The sequence below is a fragment of the Alligator sinensis genome, unplaced genomic scaffold (assembly GCF_000455745.1).
Source record: "Alligator sinensis unplaced genomic scaffold, ASM45574v1 scaffold172_1, whole genome shotgun sequence".
NCBI lineage: Eukaryota > Metazoa > Chordata > Crocodylia > Alligatoridae > Alligator > Alligator sinensis.
Genome location: NW_005842168.1, coordinates 524,673 through 540,822, shown reverse-complemented (window position 1 = coordinate 540,822; position 16,150 = coordinate 524,673). Strand labels below are relative to the sequence as shown.

General features: G+C 44.4%; 1 protein-coding gene across 1 annotated transcript in view; it reads right to left on the bottom strand.

Annotated features, from left to right (window-relative positions):
• Positions 1–6: 6 nt before the first annotated feature.
• LOC102378462 (nardilysin-like) overlaps positions 7–16,150 on the bottom strand; it is a 54,074-nt gene continuing 37,930 nt past the window's right edge. The window contains exons 27-34 of the mRNA XM_025206669.1: positions 15,797–15,849; positions 15,022–15,105; positions 11,571–11,661; positions 10,462–10,578; positions 9,731–9,820; positions 8,677–8,984; positions 5,559–5,644; positions 7–757 (exon numbers count right to left, since the gene is read on the bottom strand). Of these exons, the coding sequence (XP_025062454.1) occupies positions 8,787–8,984; positions 9,731–9,820; positions 10,462–10,578; positions 11,571–11,661; positions 15,022–15,105; positions 15,797–15,849 (633 nt within the window). The 3' untranslated portion in view covers positions 7–757; positions 5,559–5,644; positions 8,677–8,786. The remainder of the gene's footprint in view (positions 758–5,558; positions 5,645–8,676; positions 8,985–9,730; positions 9,821–10,461; positions 10,579–11,570; positions 11,662–15,021; positions 15,106–15,796; positions 15,850–16,150) is intronic.

Below are 16,150 nucleotides of genomic sequence, written 5' to 3'. Positions count from 1 at the left end.
CTTTCCCCTCTTACTGCCGGTTCTCTCCTCACCCTGCTGTGCTCCTGATGATTACTGATACTCAGTCAAAATGAACAGATGTTCCACAGCACAGATACCCAACTCCCCATCCCTGGAGCTCATAGCAGCACAGCAGGCTCGTCTACCTGGAACAACTAACAGCACAGCAGACATTCCACGCACGCAACTGTAGTTGGATCATCCAGCCCCATATCCGGTTGTACCTGAAACAGAGCAATGGGCAAGCAGGTAAAACGTGGAAAAGCAGCTGATTCTCTTGGAATTCAGAGCTATTGGCAAGATAACTGAACATCTTGTGGGAAACGAGGAACGTGAAAACAACCCAGGGGTTAGCAGACAGTTGTTTTCCACTCCCACTTGTTCCTAAAGCTGTAAGCGACTTGGTGATCTATCATACCACTCTGTGATGACCCAGCCTTGTGTGATGTTTGCAGTGGACATTATTACCCCTGGGAGGAGATCATGACCTTGAACAATAATGATCACTTCAGGTGTCACTGTCTGTTGCTGCAGCACGAGGAAGCATCAGAGAAATCTTACATTTTACTAATTTATTGGCAGAACATATTATCACTCACTTCAGTGAAGAGTCCCACACTTCTGTGTTAAGCCCGTGGCTTGGAGATGTTTCTCTGGGATGGCAAAATGTGCAGCAACCTGCCTCATAGCCTTGAAGCATCCCCTTCCTGTTGCACACAATCACTCTTGCTTCCTTCTTCCATGCAAGCAGCATTACCTGGGCGGCAAGAGTGGGGGAAGGTGAGTGAGGAGGCTGTGAATTTGCAGTTTTAATTAGGGTCATAATTTTCCCCTCTCTTTAAGCTCTCCCCTCCCCTAGTCTGCCTGGCCATTGCATTAGCTTTTTACCAAGGCCTGACCAATGCTATACTAATATTCCCCAGTAGCAGCAAGAGAGCACGCACCCCACCCAAACTGCCCAGCAGGGTGTTTCTAACACTCCAGCACTACTGCCTCTTCTTGGGAAAGGAGCTCAGCTTCTCCCACCTCACAGTGCTTGTACCAGCAGGTAGCTCACTTGGCCTCCTCCACTGGGCTGTGCTCCTGGGCCAGTGCTCTGGTGTTTCCCATTTCCATCCCAGGCCTCCTACACAGCATTCAGTACAAACTTCTACTGCTCTCGCCTCCTTGAGCTACAGCTGCCAGATACATCTGCTATGCATGGTCTCCATCCGGTGAGGTGCTGAGCACTCTTAATTCAACAGCCCTTATCCAAAACCCATCCTTGAACTCAATGGAAGCTCCACTGATGTTCACTGGGCTTCAAATTAGGCTCTTGCTGACTGTATGGGAAGTGAATGCAGGAAGCATTCAGTATTTTACTGGACTTGATCCTAAAACTGAGCAAAGTGTTGCAAAGAAATCCTCCCTGCGTTTGTACTTGAGTCACAGTTTCTGTATACAAGCGAGTGCAAAAATCCAAACTGAAGGTGGGGATTTGAAGCAAAACTTCATAAAATTTAATGTGGGAATAAAGTTGGTTTTCAAGTGTCCGTAAAGGAGCAAAGTGTTCGGATAAAGCTATATAGCATGCATCATGGAAACAACAGGTATTCCAAAATACTTGTACAAAGAGTATGTGAATTTTAAGGAATCAGGCCTCCTAATGGATCTGAGGTTAAGGACAAATATTTTAAAAAATCATGAAGGGGGAAGGGGTGGGGGAAGGAACAGAGAAATGTGGTTCTGGGATTTCCAGTTCTTATTTTAAGATTTGTTACTACAAATCCATGCACTGTGTGCATGAACCAGAAACAGAACTGGAGAGCAGGCTGTGTGTGTGATAACACTGCAACTAACCGAAAGCTGTACATATATTTGACGGCTCTACAATTTTGATACTTTTTTAAAAAAAGAAATACAAAAGCCTGTACAAATCGTGTATAAAAAGCTGCGCTTTTTTCAGATCATTGTAAATGAATTTGTTGTGCAGTGATAGTTTAAATCTTTTCCAATTTGTAACTAATCACGTCAGCCACCAAATTTGTTTATTAAAGAAATTAATTATTTTAAATAATGGTTGAGATTGTTAGGATGTTGTTTAACATTGTAATCATTTCTGTCTTGTTATATTGAAGATCTGTTAGAATGAGTTCTTGCTTGGTGCCTTTTGTGTTTCGGTTTTTCTTTTATGGACAGAAAGAAGGGAGGGGAACTGCTCTATATAACATTTGCTTTACTTACATGAAAAAGAGTACTGAAAACCAAATGACTGTTTGTAAACCAGTGCACTGTTTCTATAGAGAGATTAAATTTTTTTTATCTGGGCCTTCTGATCTGTGCTTCTATTGTTATAAGCACACAGACAAAAAAGTTATGGCTCTTGGATCTGGTGCTAACATACCTTGGGCTTGTGCAAACATCAAACACAGATGCATCCAATCATAAGTCTCAAGAAGCGGGTCAGGTCCTGTTTCCTAAAGCTAATTCAAGACATGGCCTTTATTTTCTTTCAGTTCTTAGTCATAGAAAATGAGGGTCGGAAGGGCCCTCCGGAGGTCACATCTAGTCCAACCCCCTGCTCAAGGCAGGACCATCCTCAACTAGATCATCCCAGCCAAGGCTTCGTCAAGCCTGGCCTTAAAAACTTCCAAGGATGGAGATTCCTCTCTAGGTAACCTGTTCTAGTGCATCACCAGCCTCCCAGTAAGAGAGTTTTTCCTAATATACATCTCAAACCTCCCTTGCTTCAACTTGAGACTGTCTCTCCTTGTTCTGTCACCTGCCACCACTGATCACAGTCCAGCTCCATCTTCTTTTGAACCCCCCTCAGGTAGCTGAATGTTGCTATTAAATCCCCTCTAAGTCTGCTCTTCTCCAAACTAAATAAGCCCAGTTCCCTCATAAGTCATGTGCCCCAGCCCCCTCACCATGTTCATTATTCTTACTTAATACCTTTCAGTTTCCTCGGTCAGCATCTTGGCAGCCACAACCCTGAATACTTGACATCTTCCAAACCCCACCCCAATGCACATGAAGGGAAATTCTGCCTAATCTCAAGCCCACTTTCTCTCACCCTTACTGCCATTTCTTTCACCCCCAAATCATACAAGAAATGGGGTCTGGTTTAGTTAGGTACCATAAGCACAGCTCTTACACAAGTGACACAGAATTAAAACCTACATCGTTTTAGGTTGGTATGACCTAATAATACGGAAGCATTACAAATATATTACATTTCATCAAGACGTGGAGCTACGCTGTGTCCCTGTCCTGTTAAATTCTGATACCTGTGGAAGAATTATGTTCCCAGGTTGCAGACTGATAACGCTTTAAACCTAAGGCATTACATTTTTCCCAAGATTTCTACCAGCAGGTGCTTGTATAAGTATTCAATTTTATCAAATTCTAGCTTTAGCAAACCCAAAACAAAGCAATCCTGCCACCTCTACTGACATGGAGAGATGTACATTAGTTTTCCAAATTTCCAAAGCACTCCTCATAACTCTCACACTATCACTGTCATCTGGTCGCACAATTCATATACGAGCTGTGATCTAAAATGATCAACTACTGTTCTTCTCCACTGCATATGCAGCTTGGATCAACCAAGAATGCAGAGCACATGCACAACCCGTGAGCCATGGCTGATGAAAACGCCCGATTCCTATGCAAAGATTGCATGTTATGAGCGGGACCCACACAAGCAGATATTTGAGACTAGTTTTAGAAAGCAAGATGGTGATGAAGAAACAAAGGCACAAGCCCAAAATTTCTCCTCCTTGCTTAGATTGGCAGTATTTAAAATGTGTTTTGTCAGTTTTATGGCTCAAAAACAACATTAGAGCTATCTGCACACTTGGTTAGTTCTAATCGGTGCAAACCAACCAGTGCTGGAATAGACGTGGCATTAAACAAGTCAGTATACTAATGGGAATCAGCTGGTTTTCTCAACTGCCCCCTTTCTAGGTTCTCCTCCCAATATGACAAACTGGGAAAATGCTTGTAATATGTTCATGGATATTACGTGACTTGGTTTCCCTTAGGGGTACACCAATAGAGATTTTTAGGCCCAATACCGATATCCGATTTTTAAGGAGGCATATCAGCTGATACCGCTCTGATTTCCAACACAGCGTGAAGAGCTGCCTCCAGCTGATAAGTCTGTTGTGGTGGAAGGGGAGGGGGGAAGGAAGCGGGGGGCAGATCAACCCCTCCCCTGTAGTGAGGGAGGGGGCAGGGGCTGCCCAGCTGGGGTGTGGAACAAAGCCGCGGCTTGGGGGCAGCTCTCCCCACTGCTTGCACCCCAGAAGGACACCGGGGGGGGCACATGTACCCCTGGATCTGCGCAGGGCAGGGTGGGCAAGCTATGCCTGCGGGCTAGAGCCCGGCTAAGCTGGGCTCTTCTCACTGGGCACTGGGCTTGGGGCGGGGGCTATAGAGGGGGCTGCAGCCACCCCAAATTTTGCTGTTGCTCCCTCCCACTGCCACCGCCGCCACGCACAGCCCCGGCTCTTCCCAGTTCAACCCCCACCTCCCCTCACACACCAGAAAGAGCCGGGGCTGCACCAGGCACGTGGTGGCAGTGGCAAGGGGAAAAGCCACGGCTGCACCAGGTGGGTGGCGGCAGTGGTACAGGGAGGGAGCTGTAGTGAAATTTGGGGTGGCTGCAGCCCCCCCCCCATCCCCATAGCTCCCGCCCTGAGCCCAGCCCCCAGGAGAAGAGCCCAATGCAGCCTTGGCTCCAGCCCGCCCACCCCGCACACATCTGGGAGCACACCCCATCCTGTGCCCTCCTGGAGTGCAAGCAGCAGCTGGTGCCACCCCCAAACCGCAGCTCCATCCCATGCCCTGCCACACTCCAGCTGGGCAGCATCTGTCCCTGCCCCTGCCCTCTCCCTCACTGCTGTGGGGCGGGATTGATCTGTCCCCCCACCACACCCCTTCCCTCCCCACCCTCCCCTTCTACCACAATGAACTTACCAGCGGGAGGCAGCTCTCCACACTGCCGGGCTGTGCTCCTTGCTGTGCGAGTGCTGCACTGCAGCTGTGCGCATGCACAGGCATTTATCGGCCAAATTATCAGCTGCATAAGGCCAATTTCCGATGCAGCCAATTTTCTTTATATTGGTACCGATATGGAACTGATGTATCGGTGCACCTCTAGTTTCCCTGTTTGCTTGTTTTGCTCCTGCCTTACTGCATGAAGTTAAATCCCAGAAAGGTGCCAAGGAGCCTCAGAGGTGGGGGGAATTAGCTGAACCTGCCTGAGCTATGGATAGAGAGGTTAAACTTACATAACAAAAGGTAGGTGTAGGACTCTTTTTGTTTCATATCATGGCCCTGCGTGGTTTGTGCCTTTGGGTAAAAGAATAAGCAATGCAATGTTTGGAACAAGTTGATTCTGAGTCACTTCAATCAACAGCTTTTCACAGATTTCTCCCTAACAAGGTCCTGGGTTTAGTGCAGACAAACCACACCCCCGAGCAAGGCTGGAGACCTGCCACCTGTGGGAGTGAGCCCAACGGAAGCCCGAGAAAGGACAGCAGTGCAACTTTATGACATGTGAGTGCCTTTACCTTTCACGAACCAAGGACAACTCCTCCTGCATCAGGAAGGCCATATTCTGAAGTGCCACAGCATGGAGTTCAAAAGCACTTTTATCCTGGAAGAAGATAAAAGCAGCATAATGTTACCAAGGGACATCATGACCTCAGAAAAGATGACTACAGCAGCTGAAGATGCTTATACCCAGCACACAGCTTATACCCATGCTTATATCCAGAACCACCCATCCTAGCTTTTAAACAAACACCGAACCTCACTAACCTCATCATCACCAGAAGCAAATTCCCTGTGACCCAAACCATACCTCATGGATCCAGACCATGCCAGGACAAGAGGTGCAAAACCTGCCAACACATCTTCACCACCTCCACAATAACTACACCCCACAACAGAACCGTCAGCACAGTAAGGAGTCATCCCTGGATCTTACGTCTGCACCTCCAGAAATGTAATATATCTCATCCAATGCACTACATGCCCTGATAGAAAATATATAGGAGAAGCCAAACAGCAACTGTACACCAGAATGAACGCACACTGAAAATCAAACCTGTGCGGGCGCACTTCTCACAAGACAATCACTCCCCTTTTCCAATCTCTCAGTTCTAATCCTCAAAAGGGGCTTACAAAACACCTCTTGTAGACAAGCTTACGAACTTCACTTCATAAATCTACTGGATACAAAAAATCATGGACTCAATATAGACCTTGGCTTTCTGACACATTACAACCTGCCTGACATCTGATTCACTAGGTACCTGCCAGACCTGACCGCTTACACTTTTCTTTCCCCCTTTCTCCCCTCCCTTACTTTTCTGCCCTTTTCCTACCTCAAATTACCATTACTGTAGAGTCTCCCTGACTCACCTTTGGCTTTTTCCCCCCCCTGCTTCTCCCTCCCCTCCTCCCTTCCCTGCTTTACCTTTTGCTCTACTAATTTCTACCTATTTACATTCTCACTGACATCCTCTCACACTTTTAACCTCTCTCATTCTTTGGAGTCTCAGAACAACAGAGACTTCTGATGCCTGAAGAAGGGTGATTGTGCCCAAAAGCTTGCTAAGAACTTTTTTCCAACTACTCAAGTGGTCTAGTAAAAGATATCACATCTACTCAAAGGACCTTGCCTGCCTATACCCAGCACAGGCTCTCCAAATCCAACCTGCTACCAGGGGCCCTCTGTATACATATACAACTAGGCAAGTTTTATTTCTTGATCAGAATGCTGCCTCAGTGAAGACAGGCACACTACAAGCCTCCAGACAGCCAGAGAATACACTGAGCATGGTTAGCAGAAACACCCTCCCATCTTTGGAGAAGCAATATTTGATGCTGAGGGATCTAGAAGAGCATTTTATAACAGGAGAAAGGAGGATCCTGCTCTGTTATGGAAAAGAAGTTCACTAATTCTCATGCTTTTTAAAAAAAAAATACAAGCTGTAAATGAGGAGCAACATTATAAACTTTTCCTTTGCTACAAAAAAGGCCTAATAGGTTAACCAGAAGTGAGGGCATGACCAACAGGTCAGTAACTATGGTCTGAAGGACACCACAAAGCTCTGGCTCAAGTCAGGTAGTGGAGAGGAACTAAGCAGCAGGACACACTCATTCCTCATGTCCTTGGTGTGATGCACAAGGAGAGCTAGGGCACATGTGCACCACATAGCAAAGTGAGCACATAAGGCTCAGGTAATCCACAGTAAAGAACCAAAGAAAAGAGGAATTATAATACTGGTTCCAAACTAGGAACTAAAGCTTGAAGCATGGCTGACAGGACTAGGGCCTGTTTCTCCCTTGCCTGGCATACTGGATAGCAGCTTGCACGTATGCAAAGTGCATGTTACACACAATGATTTGCAGCATTTTACACCCCCTTGGTAATCCCTTTGTACAAGTACTAATTGCTTTCCAGGGTGCCAGGCTATGGAGAATTATGTTAATAGGCATCATAGTGATCCATTTATATTGTGCTTGCAACATAAAGAAGAGCCAAAATCCCACAGAGGTGTTTGCGCTGCAGCACAGCTGGCTGTATGGGACCCTTCCATGCAGCCACTGATGTGAGGTTGTGCTAAGGTGTGCTGCAGAAAGGGAGGAGGGTATCCTGCGCTCTGGGAGGACCCACTGACTGGGGGTGCCTGTACACAGCACAGGTTGTAATCCTCATTAAACAGGTTTATAAACTTTAAACTTGTTTATTTCGAAGTGTCACATCTGTGTTTACGCGCACTAGGTTTTCAAACTAATAGAGCCTTGAAGCGTCTCATCTGTGTTATACGCACTAAGTTTTCAAATGAATTAAGCTGGGTCCCTGGCTGGCATTACAGGAGAGCAGGACAGTTCAGTACTGCCCCCCCCGCCGCCGCCCTGGCCTGGGGCCCCCTACCCACCCCATGTCCTGCCACGTAGCTCTGGAAGTAGGGAGCTGGCAAGCCACACAAGGGGAAAAAAAATGGAGGCAATTTGAAAGCAAAAGCAATGCAAAGGGGTGAACTACAAAAAAGTTGCGGCGCCATCTGGTGAACAAAGAGGCTCATTACACATCTTTGAGTGCTTTTGTGCTTGCATGCAACAAATCCACGGACGCGATGCTTTAATTCCCAGCGAGCCAGACTAAACTACGCCCAAGGAGTTTTAGTTTAATGAATAAGAAAAACTTTAGCACATTGGAAATCCCACTCATGCAAACAGACACACAGTTGTAGCACATGAAAAGGCAAAAATTGTGGCGTGTACATGAGCCCTAGAATGTCATTTGAGGCACATTCTACATACAGGAAGTGTGCTGCCATGATGCACTATTTCTCTGAGATTCTCCCATGCCCCTCTGTAGGGTAATGAAGCATGACACATGGGCCCTGACATAATATGTCTGAAATATAAAGAGCAGATTACTATTGTTTCAAATTGACATAGTATGTTGAGCTGAATAAAAAAAAAAATGAACATAAAATCCAAGGAAAGGAAATGACCTGAAGGATGGTAAAAACGGTCAATTATTTTGGGCCGAGAATGTTTTCCATTAACAGCTACTAAAAATAAACTTGTTCCAGGTTTCAGAGGGGGGCAGGGAGTACAGTATCAAGATAATTTACTACAACTCTGAAAGAAAATAAGGAATTAACTTACCCAATCCTGCTGACAATACGTATTCATTTAGTGAAGCTAAACGGTTCATAATGTTCACAGGTTGACAATGATTAAAAACGCACTTTAATACAGAGGAAAACAACTGAAATTTATTTTAATATCTTATGGTAAGGGAGGAGATTAAGGGTTAGTGTGAAATCTCTAATATCTCTGATGGAAGCTGTATTCTTCATATGAGAAGAAGGGGGTAAAAAAATGAATTGAGGCATATCTCCAAGGTAGCACCGCTGTGCATCTGAGGCAGCTATAATATCCGAGTCCCCTTCTTGTTTACCAAAACCAACCACCTGAAAATTCAAAGGTCAGACAGTTACCAGAAAAAACTTTAAAGTCTGGATGCTAAAAGTCAAACCTATGCTTTTAGTTCATAGCCACCAATTTCCTAAGTGAGTTTAGCTAAACAATAAGTTTCTCCCATGGGCACCTGATGATCATAGTAGCAGAGATCAAATAAAAGCTTTTGTGAATTTTGCAAACTGCAGACTTCTCTCTTAAATCCTTGTCCCAGGAAAATGCTACAAAGACTAAATTAAAAGTGTGGTCCTCTCCTCCAATGTGGGTGTAATTAGAGATCGGAGATTGAGATAGAGGAAGTGCTATTTGCAATTCTAGCTTTTAACTATGTTTAAAAAGTGGTGGTTGATTTACAGGCAAGGTTCTTCGTGATATCCTTTAGTAGACCAACTGAGTAGTTGGAAAAAAGTTCTTAGCAAGCTTTTGGGCGCAATCACCCTTCTTCAAGCATAGGAAGTCTCTGCTGTACTGAGACTCCAAGGGATGAGAGAAGCTAAAAGTGTGACAGAGTATAGGAAGAAACTGGTAAAACAAAATGTAAAACCGGGAAGGAAGGGACTTGTTTTACATGCATCTTCACAGGACTCTATTTTGAAACGAGTCAATCACGAGAGCAAGAGTAGAAGAAAAAGAAAGACCCTAGAATTTAAATAAGGAAATCATTATCAATTCAGACATTTCAAAAAAGGTGGTGGGAAGGACACTAATATAATGGACTACTGATTCCAAACATACTCACATGGAGACTGAGTACCTTCTTCTCATGGCCTCTGTGAGCTCTGAACCAGTCAACCAGGTCTGCTTTGGTAAATGATTTTAGTGCCTCAATCTGAAAACCAAGGACAGAATCCTCAACCTTCCAGCTACTACACTGATATTATACAACATCCTCATTTCCAGCACTTAAACAGCATTTAAACATCTCCACCAGCCTTATTACCTTGTCCTTTGATCCATCCCTGAACAACGGTTGCAGACATTTTAAGCCCCGGAACTGAGTTTCTACGAGGCAGATGAGATCAAACTTTCTATTCAAGAAGCAATATCCACTAAGGTTGAAATCTTGGCCCCACTGAGATCAGTTAGAGCAGGGGTTCCCTACCTTTTTATGCTGAGGGCTGGCAAACTGCAGACCAGCAGTGACCGTCATACTACGGACCGGCAGCCAACCCTTTTTCATACTCAGTATAAAAAAGGGTTGGCTGCCGGTCTGCAGTATGCTGGTCACTGCCGATCCACAGTTCGCCAGTCCGCGGTCACTTCCGATCCAGCAGCCAACCCTCCTGTGGACTGGCAGCCAACCCTTCGCGGCCCAGTACTGAACCGCAGCCCTGGGGTTGGGAACCCCTGAGTTAGAGATTTGCCACTGGCTTAACTAGAGCAGAATTTCACCCTGGATTTCAAATGCTAGCATCTAGTAAGACAAATACGGACAATAAAAGATGCTTATTATTAAGCTGAATTCATTACCTCGTGGGCAAGTCTGTCAAAAAAATACTGCTGGGTCACTATTTCATTCCAGTTTCTGTCCACCTCTTCCTCAAGATAGGAATCCTCACATTCTTTAATATTTATTAGAACACTGACCTGTGAAAAAAACACACTCATACTTATTACTCTGTAGGGAAGCCAACATCCTTGGGAAAGGAGGGGGATTCTGTTACAGAAACCCTAATTAGCATAAGATGTGGTCTAGTGTATTATTCAAAGCAAATGTTTAACTTGTGCTAAATGCAATTTTGGTGTCTGGGGCATTTGCTTTAAGTACTGAAATACTAACAGTTCTTGAGTCCTTTGAACAAAATTGTCCACGTCCCCTGAGCCCAGCTAAAGCCATCAGGAGAAACAAGAGACCTATCACAGGGTGGGAGGCTCAAAATCCACAGGAGATGAAACAAAATCAAAGCACATTCCCTGTTTAGTTTTGATGCCAACCCCAGAAAACTCCACCGTGCACTGCAGCCAATGCCGGGAGTATGGAGCTGGAAGGTATCCCCAGGTCATCGAGTCCAGGCCTCTGCAGTTAGAGGCAGCCACATCATACACATTTGTCCAAAGCTGTCTCTAAAAACATCTGATCCAGACCCTCTCATGCACCCACTTGAAAAATGCCTGACAAAAAACAGACAAGGTTCTTTGGGTAAATCTGATATCTTTTATTAGACCAACTAAAATAGTTGGAAAAATTCTTCTTTGCAAGCTTTCAGGTACCAACACCCTTCTTCAGGCTGAGTAAGCACCTGCAGTTGTTCTGTGCTCTTCCTGGATGGAATAAAATAAAATAGAAGCCAGAGGCCAGTATGCAAGAATGCCAGCCAGTGAAAATGCAAATTGAGACAGTTGGTGGGTGAGAAAAAACAGGCTTGTCACAAAAAATAGGCTCTTCAGTACAAAAACAAGCAATGGCCAGAAGGAGGACGAGAACAGGAGAGACAAGGGCACCATCAATGCCTACTGCCCTGACAAACAGAAATATTTCCACTTCCTCCATCCCAAAGAGGACGCCAGTGGTTTTTGACACATCAGGAAAGGAGCAGAGCCATTCTTACCCTGTGCATTTCAACTGCTTCTCTCGTTACCTGAGCACTGAATGCTTCTGTAGTTAAAATCTTGAGCTTTTCCTCAAAGCACACAAGAAATTCTTCTATTTTCTTGTCAACTAATTCAGTGCTGAAAGAAACAAGGGAAACTTCAGAAATAATATTGTTCCCTCTTGATCCAAGTACTGCCCAAAATGTAGAGTTCTGCAGGTAGTTCCAGTTAGGAGGAGAAACTGATGCTGGAGGCAGGGATTGCTTTAACGTCACCTTCTCTTTTTATACAAACAGTAGAGAAGTCCTGTTTCCTAGAGTGCTGGAAGAATGAAAAGCAGGATGGTTTTCTAGCTCACGGCTCTAAACCTTTCAGGCAGCATCCAGCCCAAAGCATCTCTAGCAAGGTTGTGCTATCAGTGTTTCTGTGGTTGTGGTCGGCTGCCTGCTGCTTCTGTTTCCTTTGCCGAGACTTTTGGTGCTTCTCTCCCTCACAACACACACACCTGCCTGCTATAAACAATACCCAGAAAAAGCTGCTCTGATCACATATTTCAAATTTCTCAGTGAATTGGCATGAAACATTGTTTTGGGTGATGCCATATTTCCACATTTAGGTTTGAAGACTGCTATTGTTTCAGAAAGGAGCTTAAAAGCTGCATATGGCTATCTTAAATGAAGGGTACTGGTTACATAAACAACTTCAATGATTTCTTATTGAACCCACAATAATATCATGAATAACACTGGAAGGACATAATAAATAAGTAGGGGGAAATGAACAATTTAAAGTCTGGACCTTTATCGCCTCACAATATCTTTGCTATCCACACAAATGAATAGATATGAGAAGACTATACCCATGTTTCCTAAGGGTAAGGTTACCATATTTCCAGTTTCAAAAAAGAGGACACCTGCCAGGGAGGGAGGATGGGGAGGCAGTGATATGCCTGTGCCCTGCCCCCGCCCCTCACTCCCGACCCACAGTCCGCAGCCCTCTGACACTACCTGCTCCCTGCACTCCCAACCCACAATCCCCTGCCCCACCGCAGTGGCCCTCACTCCCAAACCACAGCCCCCCATCCCTCCCGGTGCCCCTCACATCTGACCCGCAGCCCCTTACACCCCCCACCCAAGCCCTGCTGGTGCCCTTTACTTCCAGCCCACAGTCCCTTGCCCTGCCCAACGCTGCCAGTGCCCCTCACTCCTGACCCGCAGCTCCCTGCCCCCCCTAGCCCTGAGAGCGTCTCCCAGCTGCCCTGCCCCATGAGCACAGGCACCGGTGTGGCCACGCAGCTCCCTGCTGCCCCTCCCCTGCTTCCTTTCCCCGCTGGAGGAGAAGGCATCACCCCAGCCCTGCTGCCGCCCAGTGCCAGGGAAAACTTTGATGCTGAGCAGAGCAAAATCCTGGCCATTTGTTGATATTTTTTAAAAATGCCCGGATGGAGATGGGAGGACCCAAAAAAGGGACATGTCTGGGAAAACCCGTAGGTATGGTAACCCTAGCTAAGGGGCAAAAGAAAGCCATTACCTGTTTTGATTTTCAACTTTTTCCTGAAAAGGAATATGGTTACCTGACAGATAAAACTGGTCAGTCTTTAGACGTAACAAGAAGAAAATGCTACTACTACTGCTGGCATGTCCTGACTAACACTGCAGGCATGTTACTGGCAAATTATCTTACATTAAAGACTGTGCGCAAGCTCAGGGTCTCAGACACAGGTAAGTGGGGTGCAGGAAAGCAGCTCTGATACAGGAGTAACAGATGTTTAGAAGCATATTCCCAGCTGCTGTACCCACTGGACTGAAATTTCCAAGGAGTTAACATGCAGCAATGCACATGGGGGACAAGGTAATAGCAGAGAGGTGTATGTATTTCTATTGTTTCCAGATTGTCTGCATCTTTTTTTTTTACAAATTAATGGAGATCTATTTAAAATTCAGCAGTCAGCTATCAACTTGAAAAAAATTAATAGTGGGCTTAAGATAAAACAGCATTTGAAAGGTCATTTATTCATTTGCCCCTCTGAAACTGAAATTAAGGTTTCATTGGCATATGAAAAATATGTGTAATTTACTATTCATAGTAATCTAATGCTCTTTTGTGTGTCATAAAGCATTAGTGTGTTCAAATACTGTGCTATTTGCCATACGATTATAGAGAAATAGAGGGCAACTCTAGAAACTGACTGATCACAAGGAAATAAGTGTCCCAAGCTCCCTGCAAAGGAGGAACAGCTTCTGTTATTCTTTAGCTGTTATCACTGACCATCCCTGTGACCTTCAGAGAGGATCATCATGCCATGAGGACTGCTTGAGGATGGAGAGAATTCCAATCATTCATCACTTGCAGCTCTCTGCAGCACTGGAACTAAAATTAAAACTGTAGATGGAAAAAGCTAAGGTTGTAGTGTATATCAAGTCAGACTTTTTTAAGCCAGTGGAGTCTGAGCCAAGACAGCAGACTAGTATGGTTAAGGCACATTGGTGTTTGTAGCCAACAGCACACACTGGAGTAATGTGGCCAGCAACATGACTAGGAGTCTCTGATTCCCCAAATTCACAATGACCATGTACCTACCCATACCAAGGGGCAGCCCTCAGCACAAGTCTGAAATAAGTCTTAAACTTTTGCCTCTGGATCCGTAGTGAAATGCCTTAATCATTCTGCAGCCGCATCACCCCAACTATACTCCACCTAACTAAATAAACAGTGTATTTGCAAAGAACTTCCAAGTGAAAACATTGCAACAGATTACTAAGAGCTTTATCTGGCTGAACAGTAAAGATCAAGGGTGAAATAAATCTAGCAAGAACATTAAAATCTTCTACACTACTCCATTGTCAGTAACAATGGATACAGAATAAAACAGACCATTTTTGTTTTAAAATGAACTAAATGTTCTGCATATAAGCAAGAGCAATAATTAGCTGCTCAGCTTTACACATGCTCAAAACTTTTCACTATTAATCCCCAATTTCTTTATATTTCAGTACATTCACTTTCAAATAAAGCTGATGCATTCATGTGGAATGGATACCATGAGGCTGTTTGGGGCATTTTATGCACTGGAAAAAAATAACCCAGTTACTAAAACCATGCAAGTCTGTGATATGATATTTGTATGACACCAGATTGCTCCTAACCAGATGGGAAGAAAAATCCAGGACCTTAAAGAAGACCTAACTCATTGTGTGTGATCCAGAAGAACTTTTCAATCTAACCAGCAGAACCACCACAAAGTGAATAGTGTGAGCAGGGGGTCTAAAATTTGCAACTGGAAAATAATTTCTCATTCTATAAAACTGTGATAAATGAAGTACAAGATTCCAGAAGCTCAATTCTCTAAGCTTTATGTACAAAAGGGCTGGAAGCTAAAAAGCTTCAGGTGCACTTCAGTTGAGATCTGTAGACATTAGCTCTGAACGGTTTTCTAATGATCCTAAGGTGGAATCACCACCACTCTGTAGCCATTTTTTTAATTAGTAAGATACTTACTTGTTCTTTGTAGCTTGTGTTGCTACAGTAACAGAGAACCCAAGGATCCCAGAAGTATTTCTACAGGCAGGGTACACATGGTAGCTAAAACCAAAGGGAGAAAAAAAATCATTCCCTAAAGACAAATTTATTTATACACATAATCCATAACTGCTAAATTAGAATACTGTTAGCATTTAGACTGTGTTTATCAACTTAAATGTTCCTGAGGGACTAGCTTAAATATCACTGTAAACTCTCACATCTGGTGGCATTGAACTTTTCTTGTTCGGGACATCCTTCTAGAACTGTGTATTGTTTAGCAGATGGGCGTCATTCAGTATTTGTGTTATAAGAAGTTCTGTAAACTAGACTTGTCAAATTATAAGGATGCAGACAGTTCAGGTGCCATGCACTCAGGGGTTACAACATCCCTCAGTTCACATCAGTTGGCCTGAAGAAGCTGATGCACCTGCAAATGCGACAGGAATTAATTCCAGTTCAACAGCCACCTCTGTTTACATGTGTGTTCAGGGAAACACTATAGTAGTGGATAACTTTTCCAATTTAAAGCAGTGTTACTGGATGTAACCCTGACATACAGCAAAGTGAGTAAGTAACAGAGTTATCAGAGGATGCCTTTATTACTGATTGTAGCAAGTTACACTCTTCTTTCAGTTGTACTATGCCAGGGATTAACTAGGCACACCAAAGCATCTCCAAAGTACCAAAATTAATATGACGCACTATCATAAAGCAGCTGAACAGGAGCTATACCCCAACACAGTGAACTTACCCAAGGGTTTGCTTGGTTCGCAGGAAGTTGAAGCAAGGCTCTTCCATGTGCATCTGAAACATGGCATGATTTCAGTCAGAGCATGTTCCTACATGCAGCAGCAGCTACCCCATCATAGCAGCTTTGCCTCAGACCCAGCACAAAAGTGTGATCAAAATAAGAGAGTAATAATACTAATACCTCAAATGATTCCCTCTTCCCTGCTACCCTATAAAGGAATAACTTTCACCCCATAAACTGGGAACAAGGGAAGCCTGACATTAAACATTCATGTTCTGTAAGAAGAATGTTCACTTATTCCATTTCTTGGTAAACAGTTCTTTGGGGATTTCCTAATATTATGCTTAAAGCACA